The sequence below is a fragment of the Eufriesea mexicana genome, unplaced genomic scaffold (assembly GCF_001483705.2).
Source record: "Eufriesea mexicana isolate 0111107269 unplaced genomic scaffold, ASM148370v2 scaffold2440, whole genome shotgun sequence".
Taxonomy (NCBI): domain Eukaryota; kingdom Metazoa; phylum Arthropoda; class Insecta; order Hymenoptera; family Apidae; genus Eufriesea; species Eufriesea mexicana.
In genome coordinates this window covers 131,357-152,376 of record NW_016910498.1, presented here as the reverse complement: position 1 = coordinate 152,376, position 21,020 = coordinate 131,357, and the positions used below count along the sequence as shown (strand labels likewise).

The 21,020-nt window shown below is 31.2% G+C and overlaps 1 protein-coding gene across 1 annotated transcript in view; it reads right to left on the bottom strand.

Annotated features, from left to right (window-relative positions):
* Positions 1 to 630: 630 nt before the first annotated feature.
* Positions 631 to 21,020, bottom strand: part of LOC108550008 (uncharacterized) — a 51,981-nt gene continuing 31,591 nt past the window's right edge. Inside the window, exons 3-11 of the mRNA XM_017903602.1 lie at positions 20,444 to 20,656; positions 10,377 to 10,609; positions 9,907 to 10,118; positions 9,231 to 9,445; positions 8,369 to 8,572; positions 8,161 to 8,277; positions 7,232 to 7,516; positions 6,293 to 6,785; positions 631 to 1,047 (exon numbers count right to left, since the gene is read on the bottom strand). Coding sequence (XP_017759091.1) covers positions 651 to 1,047; positions 6,293 to 6,785; positions 7,232 to 7,516; positions 8,161 to 8,277; positions 8,369 to 8,572; positions 9,231 to 9,445; positions 9,907 to 10,118; positions 10,377 to 10,609; positions 20,444 to 20,656 — 2,369 coding nt within the window. The 3' untranslated portion in view covers positions 631 to 650. The remainder of the gene's footprint in view (positions 1,048 to 6,292; positions 6,786 to 7,231; positions 7,517 to 8,160; positions 8,278 to 8,368; positions 8,573 to 9,230; positions 9,446 to 9,906; positions 10,119 to 10,376; positions 10,610 to 20,443; positions 20,657 to 21,020) is intronic.

Sequence of the window (21,020 nt, the reverse complement as noted above, 5' to 3'; positions counted from 1 at the left end):
TGTTTTCATAATTTCTAGTTATATTAAAAATCAAATTAATAAAAGGAATTTTTAATTTTTAATTTAAAATATTACACAAAATTCCAACAATCTATCTCAAAATATTTTTGAGGTAGATGTGTCTTTGTACAAGAAAGCATCAATGTATACAAACTAAGATTAAGAACAGAACAATATAACAATTCATTAATTTTTCCTTCAAGAAATTAACTTTAATAAAATTATCAAAAATGTATATACTATTGTATCTTCAAAATATCACAATTTAAATAACTAAAAAGTAAGAATTCTGTCTTTTAAAACACTATCATCTAACTACATACAAATGTTAATAAACCAAATCTATTATCAAATACACTTATATCCAATAAACTAACCAAATTACATTCTCCAAAATCGAAGCTCAATCGAAAGAATCTCATTCCACATTTTCTATCTATTTTTTAACATAGAATCACCATTGTACTATCAGCCATTGTACCATCATTCACAAAACATAGATACAAGAGTATCCACGAGTACCTGCAAGTACTCACAAGTACCAATAAAACATAAAAAATAGCTTACTCGTGATCCGGTCGCGACTCATCATAGTTATCGATTGACCGAAAATCTCGAATATGAGGGATCCTAGATAACAGATCCAGTGCTCAGTATCTGTGATGGGACTGGGACTGCCTCCACTCGGGCGTAGAGTTACCGTGGTGATGATGATGATGATGATGATGGCGTTTCTTGTCGGAGATGCTGGCGTGCTTGTTGGTCGGGTACGTGGCTACATCGCTCACAACTAATTCCGAGCCATCCCTCTCGGTGTTGTTACCACGGTAATTTTCTCGGTATCCTGGTTCATCCAGGGTCTCCTTGCGACGAAGAGGAGGATGATTGTTCTTATGACCGGTCGTCTCATGCAGATTTTCCCAAGCTTGACGGTAGTATCGATTCAAACCTCCTCGACTCTCAGAGGAACTGCTTCCAAAGCTAGCCACGGTATTACAGTCAGGGGATGCACGGTGTCGATAATGCTTGCTGCTTCTACCGCGATTTCTGTGTGAATACGTTAAGGTATAATTATTATCTCATAATTAGACGTGATTTTTGGTTGGCTTTAATTTAAATTCCTAATCGACAATTTATGATTTTTTTTTTTTTTATTTTTTTTTTTTTTTTTTTTCTTTCTTTTCCTTTTAAGAGCAGATGTAGTAAGCATGGTGTATATGCGGTTTGTTTGATAATCGATTTGATTTTTAAATTTTGATTCATGGAAATACTTTTATTTTGATATTTTCGTTTCATTTTTTAAATATTTATAATATTTATAGATCAAAATCAAATCCATTGTTCAATTTCGTATGTATGTGTTTGGATAGTATTTTAGCAGAGTGTGATTAAAGCTATCTGTAGCGAATAGATTGTATTACCACCACCAGTTTGAAGATAAGAGGAGCAGGAAAGATTTAGATATAGAATAGGTATATAATAATATTTGTATTCAGTCCCATACAATTTTAATAGCATTTTCATAATAACATTTTTTCTTTAAGCTTTTTTCGATTGCATGGGACTGCCATTTTTAAGCATTATTAAATATTTCATTGAATAATATTTATAAATTTAGATATCAAAAATATATGATTAAAATCCAGATGTTAAATTCGAATATATTTGGATTATTCAAATACGGTCATTTGGTAATTTAAATTTTTAATTTTAATCTCGTTTATTTAATTTTACTTTTAATTATTTGGCCTATTAGTTTTAATTGGTTGAAGTCGACTAACTATTTAATGATATTCTAGATCTTTCAACGGAAATAACGACGGGGTTAGATCGATCACGTTAGGATAAAAATACGTATTGTGGCGAACATTAAAAAATTTTAAAAGCGCTATTTGATCTAGTTCATAAAAAAAATGTATTAAAAAAATGTAAAGAATGCAGAATGAGTCATTTAATTTTGCTACCTGAATCATTTTTTTTATATCAAGAGTAACAATTTTTTATCGAGATATGAGTCACTCAATAGTCTTTTATTCAACTTTTAATACTCTTTCGAATCTCAAAATTTCCATCATCATCATCATCACATCTCCATAAAGTAGTAGAATATAAAAAAATTAATTGTTACGTATTGTATATCCTTGATAATAAATATGTATTTGAAATATTTATTCAAATAGCAAACCATACAATAATAATTTCAGGTGGCAAAGTTAAATGACTCACCTTATATATTCAATCATACCTTTTTCATTAAGTACATTAAAAATTGCAAAAAAGAAGTTAAACTATTTGTTTAAAACACTTCTCCATCTAGAAAACAATTTACAAATACTTTCAACTATCAAAAGTAAATAATTTATTTGATACACCCCCCATTATGCTGATCCAACTGGGTACACAAAAATTAGAAAGAAAATAAAAGAATAAAAAAGATTAAAAATTTCATCTCTTAAATCTCAAAGCCCAATCCCTCAGTATTTCCGTTCTCCTCTTCACATCAAACGATCTCCCCATTAACCCTTTCGGTGTTTATGTAGAGTATATTCGTCATGGAAAGGTAATAATTTCGTATTCAATGACGAGTATACTTGTCATGGAGCAAATATAATTTTCTCTCGCTATTTAAAGTACAATACACAAAATTAAAACATATTCGTAATTTTAACACATTTTAGAATAATAATACCCGATCACTTAATATAAATATATTTTGAATTCCAAATACAGTTCCGTTAAAGAATCAATCGAATTCCAAATTCAATGAACGATATCAACGAACCTATAAACAATAAAAATAAAAATTTCTCAAAGAAATGTAATAATACTTTTTACTTTGTTATAATTCCTTTCAATTTCACAACACCTACTTTGCTTTCATTGAATATTCTTGTGTATACATATATCAAGTATACTTATATTAAAAATAAGTAAGCACACAGTTGTAGACTCTTAAAATTAAGCGAAACGCTTAAAGGGTTAAGATGGTGCTCTAACCTATCCAAACGTCGTGCGAAGAACAGTATACACAGTAGATCAAGCTACAAGGGACTTCTGGGAGAAAGTGCATAAACTTGTCTGCATCGACTTGTGTGCACCCGGAAGAAGCCTTGAAACACACAGGTGAGCTGGTGAACGAGCTATCGGTATACATATGGGTGCTCATTATAAACGTTGCTCGTTTACCTTGACTAGTAATCACTCGCGAGGGTGGCGCATGGCGGTTGTAGTGGTACGTGGTGATGGTTGATGTAGTGGTGGGCGGTGGTTGCGTGGAGGGTGAGGGCGATAATGGTGGGCTATATATATATATATGTATACAGGAAGTAATTTGTCCGATAACCTAGAGGGAAGGATTGGAGAAATATCCAGCGCGATGGGCCGCCGAGAGACCGAAGGAGTAAGGATGATCGGTGCCGCGGCGTGCCGTCAAATCGCGGCGCCCCAGGTGCTGGTCGGGGAAGGGCAGCGCCAGTAGTGTATACCAACGCGAGGGCATCCCGATATCACCCCTTCCAAGGCCACCACTACCCCCACCCCTCAACGCACCAACCCCACCAAGCCCCCTGCGGCGCCTTCCTCTGACGCTGCCACTGCCGCTAGCCACCGCAACGCAAACGGGCTCAGTGTTAATTGTTATTCTTGATTGTTACCCAGTTTTTCCTCTGATCAATACTTTTTTTCTGGTAGGCATTACTGTCTTTTTTTAATTCTGATTGTTTCTTTGTTCTGTATATGGTTTGGTTATGTCGGTTCGAGTAACCATTTCGTTGCTGAAATCTTTGGCTGATTTCTATCGAATTTGGTTGTTTGTACGAATTGAAATATATAATTTGAATAACTATATAATAGATGTTTTTAAATGTCTTTTATATAGAGGATTCATAAGAGAGAAGTTAACAGCAACGAAAGGGTTACCGCATAAGGCTGGTTTGGTCATTTTTAACCCTTTCGCTGCGAACGATAAGTAAGTGTATATATTTACAATATACACGCACATACATCGAATCTGTAATCTCTTTTTAATTATTTCTTTTTATTGTTATTGGTATTTTTTAACCCTTTGCACTATGAATTAATTATGGAAAATTGTGGATTAAAAATGTATACTTGCAATTAGTCCCTGCATATATTTGTTTCGTTTACAATAAAATTGTAAAAGCTTTTGAGTTTTATATAAGCCTTTCGCATATTAAAGCATATTAAGTATAATTTTAGTTATACGAGTACAGCTGGTTTTCATACGATTTGGTATGAGAAACCTAGAACGAATTAAACTTGTCATTATAGTGTAAGGGGTTAAAAATAAAATATTATATATATTTTCTATTATAAAATTATTTATATTAAGAATTACTTGTAAAAATATTAATTTTCTGAAAAGAATAAACTTCGAAGAAGTGAAATAAATTATCACCTGCAATAAGTAAAATTATGAATGATATATAAATGTAGATTTTCGATTTTGAAAGTATCACTGCGAAAGGGTTAATCATTTTGTTATTTTCTATTTCTTTTAGCTTTCAATTATATAAGAAAAAAAAGGGACTGGAAAGAAGAACTTGTTCCACATCCTTCAATACAAAGCAAAATAATTTCTGTCTTTGTTCAAAAAGTGCAATAGAATCTCTATTATTTCTATTTGAATGGAACAAAATTAAGTATTTTATTACTTATGAAATTTTTTGACAATATATTTATCATTCTTTTTGCCTCAAAACCAAAAATCTTTCATAGAAAATTTAATTATAATACAGTATTCTGTGTTACAATTTGATATGAATTTTGAACAAATTTCATAAAAATTAATATTTAAAGTCTGATTTAAACTTTCAAGACGCACAAAATTAAAGTAAAAAGAATATTTCTAGAAATTCTATTATCTTCACTTTCTTGAATAATAGAGATTCTACGGTATTTTTTCCAACAATCAAAACCTATTATAGCTGATCATAAATTTTCAAATTAATTGAATATGTATGCGATGAAAAGTGTATTTAAGACATGGATGGAGATCTCTCAAAAGATATCTTGGTCAGTGGTCTGGTAATTTTGTATTTTTTCACTTAAAGTAGGAGAAGGTTTTACAGCATGCTGTAGCGAAACTACATTTGTAATACTACCAATTGGTAATATTGAAGGAAAGTACAGTTAAAATTAAGAGGGTTTGGAGGTTGTTGATTTTTACACACTTCCCTCCGGAAAGACCGTTCACGTAACAACTGTTTGTTACACTACTTACAATGCTCGAAATGAGATACAAATTACAATATTTCGAAGGGAGTACGAAACACGCGATTAGATAAGAAGAAATTAGATAGTAGGACAGACGAAAGAAAAAAGAAAGTTTGAACAAATATAGAGTAAGCGATACAGTATACACACGTAGGGTCTAAGAGCGAATGTATTGTATGTATATAAAAGCTATAGTTATGTATAATCTGCCCAATAAATAATGCCTGTTAAAAGAGTCGAAGGCAATACCTTTTTTTCAATTGAAGATGCTTAACTGAAGAACGTGATGTGATTGAAAATAAAGTTTTACGATATAATCTTGGAGTCAAAATGGAAATAATAGCGTAATCTTCACCTATACTACGTACATTTGAATATGTATGGTAATTAATGGACAATGGAAATGATAAACCAGTCTTTTAAAACGATAGATTGTTTCGAGCAATTAGAGAAATACTATTTTATGAAATTTTGTATATTTATATGATTTTCAAATAACGTGGAGCTTTATATTTTGATATTTTGAAATTTCTGGATAAAATTCATTTATTTTTACCTTCTATTCAACTAATACAATTTAAAGTATCTGGATCACTTTTTTAATTTTGGAATTTAACATTTAAATATTGATTTTTAATACTTTTCATCTTTAATAGCGAAATATTTATAATCCCTATATACTTATGAAATATTAAATAGAAATTTACATTTAAACCATTATTAAATTATTTAATTCCTTTCTCAATGGTGTAAAAACAAAATTTCTCCACAGATGTTAAATCCCACTTTTAACATTTACACATATAATAAAATACTCCCATAAAAGTAATGCTCAAATTGCTCTTAGCCACAAACGACTAAACGAAAAAATAACAGACCACAAAAAAATAGAACAAAATACAACAAACGTATAAAAATAAATATCCTAATCTCACATTAAAACAGGCGTTACTTTTGGTGCAACCATCGTGATCACAGAAATTGAAAGAACCGACAGCAACTGGTTACCGTCGTTCTACACGCGTCTCGCGGATTTATTTGAATGATTTGCTTTTACCTGCGTATGAGTATTACGACTGTGGTGATTACAGCGGCTAGGAATACGAAACCGCCGAAGACACCCAAGGCGATCACCGCGCCTAGATTTAATTTCGCTTGATGAGTGTTACTCGACTGATCAGCGTTGTCCACCCTGAAAGGTCCCGATGGTTCCGGTACACCTGTCCTGATGCCAGCCTGAGCATTGTCTACCCCACTGCCTGAGATCTCGTTATCCTGAGGATGATCATTGCTGTCGTCGTTCAGTGGCGGTGATGGAGGAGGTGCTGGCCTTTGAACACCAACATTTGGTTTCCTCGCGATGGTTTCTCGAACCGTCGCGGGTAATTCAGCGGTACTGGCCACTTTTCGTGGTGGCACAGTGGTGGTTGTGGTTGTGGTGGTCGAAATTGTGGTTCGAACTCGAGGCGGTAAGAACGTGTGTCGTGTTCTGGCGGTCGTTGGTCGCGCGGATATTCGGGGAGGAGCGGTCACTGTGGTACGTGGTTCTTCTGAAATAAAGAAATTTCGACTTGATTTCACTTTGGTCTTTCTTTTATAATTATTTTAGGTATTACGCAATAAGCTAGTTTTATTTCTTACAAAGACTGTCTGTTACGTGTATAGCTATAATATAATAAATAGATGGGATGTAATTTGAACAGAGATAAGTAGTAGGTTTATTATCGATTTTCAATGAGACTTGATCAATTAATAGACTGTTTTATAATACTAAATTATGATGAAAAGAGTTTTAGTCTGTATAAACTACTATTATAATATAGGATAGATATTTGTATAATTTATTTTAACATAGTACTGTAAGGATATTATAATATTAATAAAAATAATTATATTCTTGAAACATTCTGTCAATTTTTATACACTTTAATGATTTTAGTATATTCAAAACTATCGAAAATAATAAATAATTCATAAAAATAATGAAACCACGTACCTGTACAAGTAGGTGCAACGTGATCATACAAGCCACTGGGCAAACATAATATTTGTCGGAAACCAGAAAGTCTGTAACCCTTCTCGCAAGTGTAAGTAACGATACTACCTACGAGAAGACTTCGATTCAAACTCGTTTTTGATGGAATCGTCTCGGTTTCATCAATTTCGTCGATTTGGATGTAACTGTGGGGAACCGGAGTTGGAGGATCGCAGAGAATTGGCTCGCAACGTGGTGGAGGTCCATTCCAACGTTCATCGATGTCACAGGTCAGTCTTGCACGACCTTTAATAGATATAAATTATTTTTGATATAAAATTCACGAATTTATATTTATGTTAATTAATCAACAGACTACGCAATATCCATATAGCGTTAAACTAAAAATGGAAACTTTATTCATAACATATTCTTATAATAAAAAGTTGGATATCTTAATTTTAGATCAATATATTTTATAATATTTACTACAAAATTTATTATTAATAAAAACAATGCTTCTTTAATTTGAAATAGAAAGTGTTGAAATGATCATTAAAAAGTATTATTTTAAACTGACCATGTTTCACACTTAAATTAATTGATTTATTCATTTTCAGTGAAATGCTACAAAACGCACAAGACTAATTCACAAACTTACTATTCATGCAAACTTCCATTCACCTACCACCACTAATCTCTACAAATTCAGCATTACATCTTGCAGCAATTCATACGAGTTCGCAGTCGTCTAAAAAACCAAGCTACTAAAAGGAACATGACCGACAACGAGAAACTATCCGGAACTAACAGCAACACGTTCTTACCAATTTCCTCAAACTGCTCCATCCCGAAGCGTTTCAACACACGTATCATAGTATTACTTACAAACGATACCCATTTATCAGAGAACCAAGAACCTAATGCCTAGCGCCACGATAAATTCTTACCAGTCATCTCGTATCCTTCATCGCAGGAGTAAAGCACCTGACTGAGATAACTAACGGTATTGTTGATAAGTGTGTAGCCTCCGTGTTTTATGTTCGCTGGATAACCGCACTCGATGCCTGAAACCAGCAGAATGTTGAATTTAACATCAGCACACCGTGCAGTATATGGTTCACCAAGTCGTCTCTGTTTCTGAGCATTGCTTCTTACTTTTGCACACAGGCGGAAACTCGTTGTAGAAGCCAGTGTCGAGGCAAGTGCGAGTGGACGGGCCTATAAGAAGACTGCCGACGTTACAGGTGTAATCCACCGTCGCACCGACTTCGTACGCGCTTCCGGAATTCCGATCCGTCGTTGTGGTCACAGTCATCGTGGAATTCGGCGGCTGTTCTGGTCGACCACACGCCCGCGGTTCTAAAAGCAAACAAAGCATTTGCTCTTTTTACTTATCGTCTGAGATTGTTTGTAGCTGTCTTTTTGTTCTAGCCAGTTCAATGATGCGAGAGATTGGGGATTCTTGATGTAATTTGATCCATGGATCGCAGGGAATGTTAGTCATTTTTTGACTTTCAGTAAGGGAATGTTGATGGTGGGCGATACAATGAAGACTAAATAACTTATACGATAAACTTGCTGAATTGATATGAAAAATAAATATGTTAAAAATTTCTGATTAATTTAATTAATAAAGTCTGACTTTTGATGAAGAATAACTAGAATGAAGAGCAAATTTATGCAATCACTATTCATCATATAGAAATATTCAACTTGATTTGCACTATATCGTAATGATTTGTTATAAAGTAAAATAAGAGATAAAATTTGTCAAAGTGTATACAAATTTGAAAAATAGATTTAAATATTGTACTTCGTATCTCAAAATGTCCACTTTATTACATAATACATTTTATCTCTACTAATTGTAAGTTCATTATATAATATCATGTATCTAGCAGGGTGTCTATAAAGAACTGTATTTTTATTATCGCAAAGACGATACTTGTATAATGGTACAATTTGATAGTGATGGGAGAAGGAGATACGGAAGCAACGATTGAAACTTGGTACTCACGGTGTTGACAGATGAAATTTAATCGAGCTGTGCAAGGGGTATCGGACCAGAGCCAGCCTCTGCTACCATCGTATCGAGCGCAGTCTTCTTCGGTGCCTTGTGGCAGATTCCAGAAAGAAACGGAAACCTCCTCGCCACTTCCGGTCCATCTCCAAACCGTGCGATCCTTCTGATCCCTTACTGCACCCATCCAATACTGGCTCGAAGTATCGCTCCTTAACAAAAATTGGATATATATCTTTTTAGAGATGTTTGATGAAAGGAATTTTGAGAATATTTCTGCATAAACATTGTCCTTATTAAACGCGAACAATTTTAACATATAACTAATTATGTAAAGAGGTAGGTGTTTTTAAAAGAAAAAAGAATTTGGAATAAAATAATATATAAATAATACTACATAACTAATTTTAACTTAGAAGCATTTGATTTAGAATTATTTTGTTATTGTAATAATTTATCTTGTCGTATTTTTATTAAAAGGGTTAAGTGAATTAGGAAGTAATTCTTAATAAGTATGAATAATATTAAAATTGTTAAGTATGAATATCAAATAGCAAAAATGTTTAGAAAGAACTGTAATATCTTTCAATAGTAAAAATTCAAAAAATATGTATATGTAAATATATATAAAGATTTGTTTTAGGCAAGCGTGTCAATTAATCTAATTCGGTACCTATGTCTCCTCCACAGTTCCCATGAAATAAATCCTTGCAAGGCAGGATTACTTTCATCCACTAATGTACCACCTCGTGTACGACAGAACGCTAATGCCTCTCTGAATATCATTGGTTGTCTATTATAAAATATATAACACTTTCCATTATATGTTGCTGTCGAACCTGGTGGTTGATCTCTGAATTGTGGACACCTCTCAATAGGAAGAGCCTATGAAAAAAATTAATTACAATCACCACAAAAAGAAAAAACCTAAAGTCGTTATGAAACTTATTTATCGTTCGTTATTTATTAACTTAATTTTCTGTGGTAACCATAATTCTCATTAATTAACTTTGGGTATTAAAATACCGATTACGTCTACGACATGGATATTACTAACATCTTAGTTTCTAAATTTCTAAGGAATTCATTTATAATTTAAAATAAAATAAATTATTGATAATTATTTATTTCAGAAGGTCATACTTGATCAGTGTACACGAAGGCTTCACACAACGAAAGCTGTACTGGAATGGGTGTTGGTGTGTTTGCTTCCAAGTGTACAGAAACGAAAGCTCCAGGCATAGGAGGATTACAGGGAAGGAAAAGAGGTTGTCCTTCTTCGAGGGGACCAGTGTAACGATTGCAAATTGGATTCGTTCCCAAGTCTGGCCGATTGTTTCCGACACGAACCACAATTGTTCCTGGTATACCGTCACCTGTAATCAGGGAACGTGTGAAAAATGTAAACTCAGTGATATTTTTGAATAATAGGAAACTATATCGTACATAAATATTTGGAAACTTTGACATTTCTATTCAGTGTATAAAATGATTCAGAAATGGTGTTTCTGATGAACCTAACAATAATTCAAGATACGAATGTATAACAAATTTTTTGTTTCTTCTTTTTAAAATTAGAGATTAGTTTAATTATTATTATTATATTATTTTTAATCTAATTTTTCGACGTATTAAGATTATATAAGAAATACAATTTGTATTTTTTAATTTTTATTCTAATAAATAATAATAATTCTACTAATAATTTTAATAAAGTATTCTATTTCATATATTATTGTCCCAAAGGAAATACAATTTTTAATTCCGCAGATGTAAATTTACATATCGTCAAAATTTTCAAACACGGTTCAATGTCCTTCAATAAAAATTTCTCAAATTCATATAACCATCATCTTCCAAACCACCTATCGCTACTTAAATACGAAAGAAAGTCATATTATTCTAGTTCAATATATCATTACTTTATCTCGATCCAATATTTCGATCACTACGTGCTGTCAGGTAATAAATAAAAGGCTAGAATTGACTAAAACGAATACACATCAAATTACCCCTCTTTTCACCCATAAACTCGATGCTATTCACATGTTTCTATTCATCGAAGGAGGAAGAGGGACCAGTCACGTATTAAGATAATAAAATACATTGTATTACATTTCTCAAGAGGATACTTCAGGGACAATCTACTAGAATGTACTTCGAATCGATCCAGGCTTTCACTGGCAGCTAGAATTGCTATCTACTCTTAGCTGGCAATTGCAAACGTAGCATTTGAACGGATAAAATTATCTGAAATAATCCAGTGCTAGGCAAGGACTACATCTTCCGACCTGGAAAGCATTTCAGGTGTGACCAGATGGACGGTCGTCGCTTCGACCAACAGCCACCGACTCCAATTACATGCTTTCCACGTTTTGTCCCTTGTAATCGTCTTCGAAATAGCGACAATTTCTTGTTTGCATAAAAAAGATCCCAGCTTGTGCTCGCACGCGGAGAAACTTCTCGAGTCATCCCGCGATATTAGAAACTGCGTTTCTAACGATGCGTCGCAGCAACGATAGTTTGCGCTTCTTTGACTTCATTTAGCGCAAGAAATTCATTTTACAAGATCATGAATGACTGAATTTGCATAGAAAAATATTTTGCTGAACAATTCTATGCGCATACGTAACTTGTTCAATGGTCATTATGGGCATTGTGGAGTGAAACGTGTGTAATATAATATAGTGAAAATACAAGATATTTAAAAAAACAAAAAAAAACAAAAAATAAGAAAGCAACTTTTAATTTTATATTTAAATTTCACTTTCACTGGCGCCGCTATGACGACATTATTAATTTGTATTATAAATTATTGTTCGGTTTCGTTTTCATCAATGAAGACGAGAAAAGTGAGTAAGATTATTTTATAAATAAATTCACAGATGTTCTTAATTTTTGCTTTTGAAGTAACATTTTAATTTGAATTATGTCTTCCTCTTTTTTTATTGCAGAATCAAAAATTTCTCGGAGTGCAAAGGGCGAAAAATTAAAAATTTAATATTTTCTTTTTGTTTTACTTTTCTTCTCTTTACAGAACTTTTTTGATAGTGATTTTAATGTGAAGTGTATGTGACATAAAATATAATATAGTAGATGTTTAAATCATTAAAAAGATAAAGGAAAACAATTTTTAATTTTTTTTAAATAAATCTCTGTATATCTTTTTGCTCTATCCATTTCCGTTTCATTTTACATAAAGAGAAGACTGAAAGTGTTATAAGCAAATGGTCATTTTCAAATATTTCAAGAAAGTTTTTATTTAAAAAATTAAGAAATAGGTGAAAATGTAATAAATAGTATAACCTAACCCAAATTCCGTTAATATCATTCGAAACCGTTTTACTTCTCTGAGAAAGTGTTCTTGCAGCCGGTTAATAAGAAAAATGCAACTTAAATCACAGACTTAATCGAGTCAAAACTTCTTGCAGCTTAAACCTTTCATGTTTCTTTGGAAGGAGAAGTACGTATAACATGTACAAATCAAACGTTACTATATAGAGTGAAACGCTTCTCCAGCTAAAATATCTTTTATTTATAATAATGAAGTAAAACACTGCACTAAATACACACGCACTGTGTCCAATAAATTGTTACAAACAAATTTTCTTAAAAATATAAATGAACTATTTATAAAATAAAATATATCATTAACGAATTAAAAATACCTATCTTTGACATTTTCTATAAAAATTTTCCGACATATTTCTAAACGTAGACCTCCATATTCGGCAATGAACTCCACGGAATTTTAATGATAAAACAATAATGGATTATTAGAAAACGAACAGTTCTGGTTTTACCTGATACTCATTATTAGGTAAATTACTTACTATCCAATTAAGTTAACGTCTTGTTCCAATTGAATTCATCTTTTCCCAGGCAATTCAATTTTACTATCGAGGAAGTAATTTGTTTTGCGTTCGTTAATATCAAAATAACACACACAATCACTTACAATTTAATTTCCGCGGTTCTACTTTTCATAAATATCCAAATTTCCGTGATTCTGGATTTTTGGTACTACAACTATTAAATTTGTCAAGATATCAAATTTTAGATTTTTATTTTTAGGAAATATATAAAAGTTTATTATTGGAAACATGTAGACATTTTCTGTAATATTGACATATAAATTTATTGAGATATAGTTATATGTAATAATTTATTTTTGTTATAACATTATAATTATAATTATCTATGTACAGTACTTGTATATGAGTCATTCGTTAATCAAATCGATCAATTCCATAAAGCAAAAAGTAGAAATTTATTTTAATACTGAATCTATTTAGTCTATCTACCTTAAATGACCGAAATTTTAAGATTTTGATTAAAAATTCTGCACTCCTCTTTTATTATTTGACTTCAGATTTTATATAATATATTTTATCCTAATACTATAATATACCATAATCAATTTTTCAATATGTAGAGTGGTTTCAAGAAAACAATCTGTTATTTAGAATTTTGTACTGGAAGATACAAAAATACTAAATGCTATTAAAAGATAAACTAAAATAGTAAAAAACACATGACAGCTTATATTTTTTAAATCACTGCGTCAACTTAAATGGGATATCCTGTTCATTTCTCTTTTCATTCTATCTGTACTGAGATTTATATATAGCCTGTTTCATCTGTCACATCCAGATTTTAAAGATTACCAATTTTTAAATATAAAAATCACCAATCAATTAATTTTACTTTGGTACTAAAGTTAAAAAAGAAACTCGAAAACTGAATCTAATTTCATTGGCCCGTATAGGGCTCGTATAATAATATACGTTTCAGGTCAATAATTCTAGAATTGAATATGCACGCCGTAAAACAATAAATGCAGAAACTTTTAATCTTCATGACGTTCAGCTCGAGATTAAATTTCTCTTTTCCGAAGCAAGGAAGTCAGAGAAGTCATCCGTTTCACCTTCTCCGGCGCAAAAACTCGTGCACTCCTTCATGCAACTTCGCTTTTCTTATTTTCCCTTAGGTGCAACGAGTCGCTTTTTATCCCAAAAACGAATCGGTTTTCTTCAGCTTGCGTCTATCGTCAAGGAAGTCGTTAGTTCCATGTTTATCGATGCAAGAACACACACAATCCCTGATGAGTTACATATGCCATCGTGTTCCCTTCCGTTTTACCGGAAACGCGAGTCTGCAAACGCGCCAGCACTAGCAAACGATAACCGATCTCGTTCGTAATTAAAATGCTCTGCTAACAGCTTCTTATCGGTAGAAGCCACGTGAAAGTTGCCCCTTCTTGTAAAATATCAGTCAATTTAATTACGGAGCACAGCGCGTTCACAGGCGAAACGCGAAGATTATCGTCACGTACAAGTGTTAGCTGAATCGTGACCGAAGATCGGTCGAAGAGGAACGCTGTTAGAACCGGGTTGCTATCCGTTAGGGCAACACGCAACTTTTGCATGCATAACAGAAACATAACGAAAGTATAATCGGGTTGGATCTTGATGGATGAAGATCGTGTGATGGATGCTCGTTAGCGATCTATACACTGGCGATCGTAAGTATCCGGGACACTGATTTCAATACGAGCTGTACAATAACGAAGCGGTATTAAAATTAGTATTTCAGATTTAATTTATTGCTTTTTTCGTGTGATCGACAGGTTACAAATTTCGGTTATTTATTAACTCTATATAGCGAGAGAATTTTTCGATTGACTGCAGGCTCTGATGTATATAATATTTCTGCAGTGTGATACTTGTTGAAACTAACAATTTTAGTTGGAAAAGAAAAAAATTAGAAATATTTGTGAAATCGTATGAGAGTAGAAAACAAATTAAACGATAAATTGCAAATTGTTAGAGTGTCGACAATGTACTGAAGTGTAATATCATTGTTGATAATAATTCTTTATAGAGAATTATTACATAAAGAATTGATTTTTTTGTAAGGAATAATTTAATGATGATTATTAACAATTATTATTAATTAATGATGATTCTTTTATGGATTTAAAAGAATCTCTAACTCATAGTTTATGATTTTCTGAATTATGAGAATGAAAAATTCGATAATTATGACTGCCGATTCTGGTTTTGTAATATTATAAAAATTTATTTAATCATATAGTAATATTCTATTATATTCATTATATTTCATTAATTGATTGTAATTAAATTAAGTTTTATCAGATGCTAGCAAGTGTTTAGATATAGATAAGTATTAAATTGAATTGAATTGCTGAAGGAAGTAACGAAATAACTACATTGAAATCGAAATTATAAGGAGTTCTCGTTTCCCTTGAATTTGAATACTTATTTTATAAATTAATTACAAACACGATGGAAAGAAAGTGACGCTCACGATTATGTAAGAATACGAATTACTCAAGCAATAAGCTATTGATTATTGGTAATGCAACAGAGCACCTGCTGAATTAATGTTGCTCATAATAAATGCAAGCAGCATGTGAGATGCTTTTATTAAATTAATTCTTACGCTACTGTATTCTTAAAGAAAATTGCAATGTCTTCCTAGTTATCTAGAATTTTGTATTTCATTATCGATAACCTACAAAAAAATTTTGATTTAACATTCTTCTTTGAATATTAATACTGTCAAGGAACCAAAATGTCTGATTTCAAATACTCTATTTCTGCTATTTATCCAAATATTTTATTTATTAGTGAAAATATTAATATTGATTTTTATATATTAATTATGAATATTATTAATATAATTATTAACATAAATATTAATTATGAAATTTACTCGGATGAAGGTAATATCATATATATCTATTTCTCTTCATCATATCTTTTCAATTTTTACCATTTTTGTATAATATATTTGGCTATGCGTTATAGACCATTTAATGTCAATATATTATGTAATTAAACAAGAATAGAATATATTTATACTTCCAAGATGGAATTAATAAATATCTAAACACGAATACAAAGAAGTATCGTGGTGTTGCCTCGAGGGAAGAAAGTAAAAAATTTCCAAGAATTTAATAAATCACGTTTAATCGTTGATAAGATATCTTTGATGCGTTATTATACAATGCAACACTTCCAATGCACGGGCTGTTGCTTCGTGAAAGGATGAAAATTCTATATTTTGAGGAAGAGAGCAGCGAGTTCTTTCCAAGAATAACAGAGTACTCTCACTCTTTATTTCCGCGTAAACGGCACGTCCGACGCCATTATCGGGCATTTCGTTTAACGGTGAAAGTTTTCCCTTGTTTGATCGGTTATATCGACTGCCGTTAGATTTAAGTATAAGCAAATCTACTCCTGGCCGCGAAAGAATTGCGGAACTTGTGCAGGAAGGTAGGGATAAGTAAAATCGTAAAAATATAATGACTCGTTGCAAAGGAAATTTCCAGCAATATCGCAAGGAAAATTCGCGAGTAATTTAGTGGATGATCATTGTAAAGCATGGTAAGTGATGAGTGAGTGAAGTATAATAACTTAAAGAGAGTTGCAACGACCTGCTTTGATAATGATATAAATGATAGTTTCATGAAGTTGAAATGAATAACGAGATGAAGTTGATGGAAGATAAGAATTAGAAGTTTTAATTCGATGATTCATTTGTTGTAGAATAATATTATGTTTCTTGCTGAAATTTAAAAATTTGATATTAATTTTTCATCAATTCTTTTCACGCTGATATATGTAGATATTAATAATAATAATGGTCTAACGAAGTGGAAATAAATAAGAATGAAAATTAAATAAGTGGAAAATTTAGAAATTCGATGCTTAATTTGACTTGGATCAATATCATTTTTTATGTATTTGTTAAATTCGACATTAATTCTTTTTTGTGTTATAAATAAGAACAATATTAAATATTCATAGAATTAACTCAACTAAAATTAATTTGAAAACATTTAAATTGTTTAACTATTATAATTAATTATAAATTATTTAATGTCATAAATAAATTCTGTTTCTTATTATGGTAAATTTACGATGAAAAAATGTAAATTACATTAAAAGTTTTATTACATTAAAGTTAACTAAACACAATAATCCCATATACCGTTTTTTAATTTTTGTCTCATTGTCAGTTAAAATTCTCAGATATACTTTCTCGAGATTTCTATTAAAATTAAAAAGAAGCTTGAAACAAAAATTAAACAATCAAACATATAACAAACAAATTTAAACATCCCTAACCTAATTGCTTAAAATAATACACATTTAGAAATATAGAAATTCAAAGACCAAAATAATTTGTTCACGGTCTTTAATAAAGTCGAAGTACTACACTAAGATATAGAAATACTTATTTAATGGTAATTAGTCGATACTTTCTATCTAAAAAGTGTGTCGATGTGATTAATGGTAGCGACCGAAACGTAAAATAATATCGCGTCTTTTAAATGGCTCATAAAATCTGCTTGTAAATCCGCACGTCATATTTTTCTTATTTTTTCTTTTTCTTTTACTTTATTATTGACCATGAGCATTATTGGCACGCGAAAACTTCTAGAAACTTTCCAGTACGATAGTGAGAGTCTTTTCACTTTTGATTGCTAGAAATCGATGCCACTCTTTTGTCCAATTGCTCTTCATGCACATGCATGCACCGATTGGTGTAATTGTAAATTATAGGAACAATTGACAATTTTATTTTTAACACTCGCTATAGCTTTTTTTACTGTTTGTAGGGTGAAATTAGTAAGTTCTTCTCGCCCTGAATGACTCTAATTTCCCTTTACAATGGCTCGTAATGACGATTTTTATAACGCGCCTCCGAGTTATAATGGACATGATCTTACAGACACAATGGTAGCAAAAAGACAGGAATACGAAATGAAATTAACGTTTTTATGTTGTAATAAAACGAATTGGTACGATATACTATGATGCTTTTTCAAGGGAATTTTTATTTTTAAGGTGTCATTTTTACTTCTGGCAAAAAAATACTACGATTCTTCACAAATCACAAATATAGTACAGTAATAAGTGTGTAAAATAATTTTTAATATAGTTACAAATGATAAATAAATTAAATTTATAAATCGATTTTAAAAGCTATCTGAATTAAAATAAAAAAATTAAGAAATGAGGAGCTTAATGTTATTATGATTTCTATCAGACTGATTCACAACAAATTTATGCATAATATTCGTAAGTTTATTTATTTTTATTGATTTAATTTCATTTTTTTTAAATGAAAATATATATAAATTAAAATAAGACTAAAGCAATAAATACCAACGCTCGTTGTTCTAATCATATTTCTCTATTTTGAAAAATTACATTTCATTCAAAATAGTAACAATTAACACCCATAATCTCTATCACATTTTCTCATTTTCAAAATGTCCCGAAACAGTAGTAATAGATGTCCCACAGTGAAATCGACGATTTTATATGAAAATTACTTCCTTAATAGAACAATAATGTTCAACGAATAACACTCGTAACAACATATTTATGCCACTTCAATTCCATTTCCTATACAATATTCTGCAATATTCATCAATTCCACGATCGATCATTACGTCTGGAACAAGCAACACAATAGCCTGGGAATTGTAGCAATAGATAAAATCTACAGCAGGCATGAATGAAAGTGTCGATCCGGCGTTTACGCTAACGGTGCATTTCATGCTCGCCTTGTTCGTTATTACGTTCACCTCTCAGAGCATCGGATCGCGAAAATTTTCGCCCACAAAGCGCCGTTATTACCACGTAATTGACGCTGTCGGTTTATCGATAGAAAGCCGGCGACCGCGTCATTGAAATGAAAGTGGCGTTCCATCGTATTAGGAGAATTAAACTATGTCCAGCGAATCGCGGTAAACTCGGACTCTTTACGCCTTCTGACCAGTTTCACCGGCGATCCATCATCGAGTTTTAGCCTCGATCTTGATACGCTCTTCGAGTCTTTTTTTAAACTTCATCGCGCTCCAATTTCATTTAGAAAAAGGGATACTTATCATTTTGGAGGAAGCGAACTTTTTTGTGTAAAATTGGTACTTTAGAAACTGAAACTATTAAGTAAGTTAGAAGTTGGTTTTTGTAAGTGTTTGTTAGAAGCATTTCACAAGCAGAAATTATTGTTGATTTTTATCGAGATAGAAATTGTGTGTCTCTATTTCTTTTCATTGTGTGCTTTTAATTATTATTATTATTTATGTATACTATATTCTTGAGTATATACTAGAGATTTATGATTTTAAAATTAATACGATAATTGGCATATTAAGTAAAAGTTATATTGTCTATGAGATCGAATGACGAAGTATAAGAAATAATCAGAAGTTTGGTAATTATCGAGTAATCCATAGATAATTCTTATTAGGTTGATAAATTCCTTTAACAAGAATGATACTAAAGAATAATTTAGAGTAATTGAAAAATTTGTAGGTTCACTATATTTAAGAGATTATAATAAATTTATAATAGTTATGGTAGTATTTTTATTATAATTTTACAATTTAATTCCATGGAATTTGTAAGAAAAATTATATTTCTAATTACGTTTCATACTGAATTATGTTAGAGTAAAATAAATTATGTAATTAAATTTCTTTCTTTTTTTAAATATTATATCATTCGTATTAAGATATAAGAATTTGAATTTTCATTGATGCAAGATAGGAAAGTTTTAAGTTTTTGAAAGTTTAGGCAATTCTGCATGGATTCTTATAGTAAAAAGAATCACGTAGAAGATAAACTTCTCACTCAAATATGAGACGCATCACTGTCAATGAGTATTATCACGATCAAGAATAGAATTGATTGCGTCAACGAGAATCTCTTATTTATGTATTGACAATAAAAGATGACCTTGACATCTTGACAGATACGAATGAATAATACCTATAATATCACAGACATTCTTTGAGATTCTATAAACATTTTATAGACATCCTACTACTTATTATTAAGAAATAAAAATTAAATTCGACTGAAATTGTTTTTCGTTGAATTTACATTACGTATCTGACTAAAATTATTATAGTAATAGTGTAGTACTGCAGTTCAGTAGTTTTATAAACAAGAAAATTATTGAAAAAGTTAACAAAAAAAAAAAATTAATTAAAACGCTAGATATAATAATACAGTTAATTAAATTCACAAAAATAAATTCTTATTTCTACAGTACTTTCACGACACGAAATAAATAATCTCCATTAAATAAAAGATTATTATTCGTTAATTAAATTGTTATAAATAAATAAATATTAACAAGAAAATAATTTGGATATCACTTACCACAACATGGTTTACCAAAGTCGAGTCGTACGAGTTGCACCATGTAGGGTTCAAGCAAGTTCACGTACCACCATGGCCTGTGCTCTGGTCTTGTAAGGGTGCAAGTTTGAGGGGTGTAAATCTGTCCACTACTTCCATCGACAGCACGTTGCGGAATTCCACCCTCAGTGCTGCTCGATTGCATGGGGGCTTTACCTCCAGCAACATTCAGAACTGTAATAAAAAATAAAATATCTGGTTAAAATCTGATTAAAATTGTGCATATACTTTGTATATAAATTACTGTCGAAAATAAGGAAATTCTAGTTCTTAGTATTTTAAGAATAAAAGACTCTTCTGAGGAAAACTGTATGACTCCTATACGATTTAAAGTCTTTATAAACAATGAAGGGAAAATAAATGTCTCGCTAAAAATAGTTCAAATTTCTGTCTACATTTAACGATGCAATATATATAAAATGATATTATATAGAAATATAATACATTTGCAATAATTCTTTCTCAAGAACATTTCAACAATTTCACTACCACTGATACAACAGGACTAATTTAAATATTCGTGAAGGGTCTCCAGTGA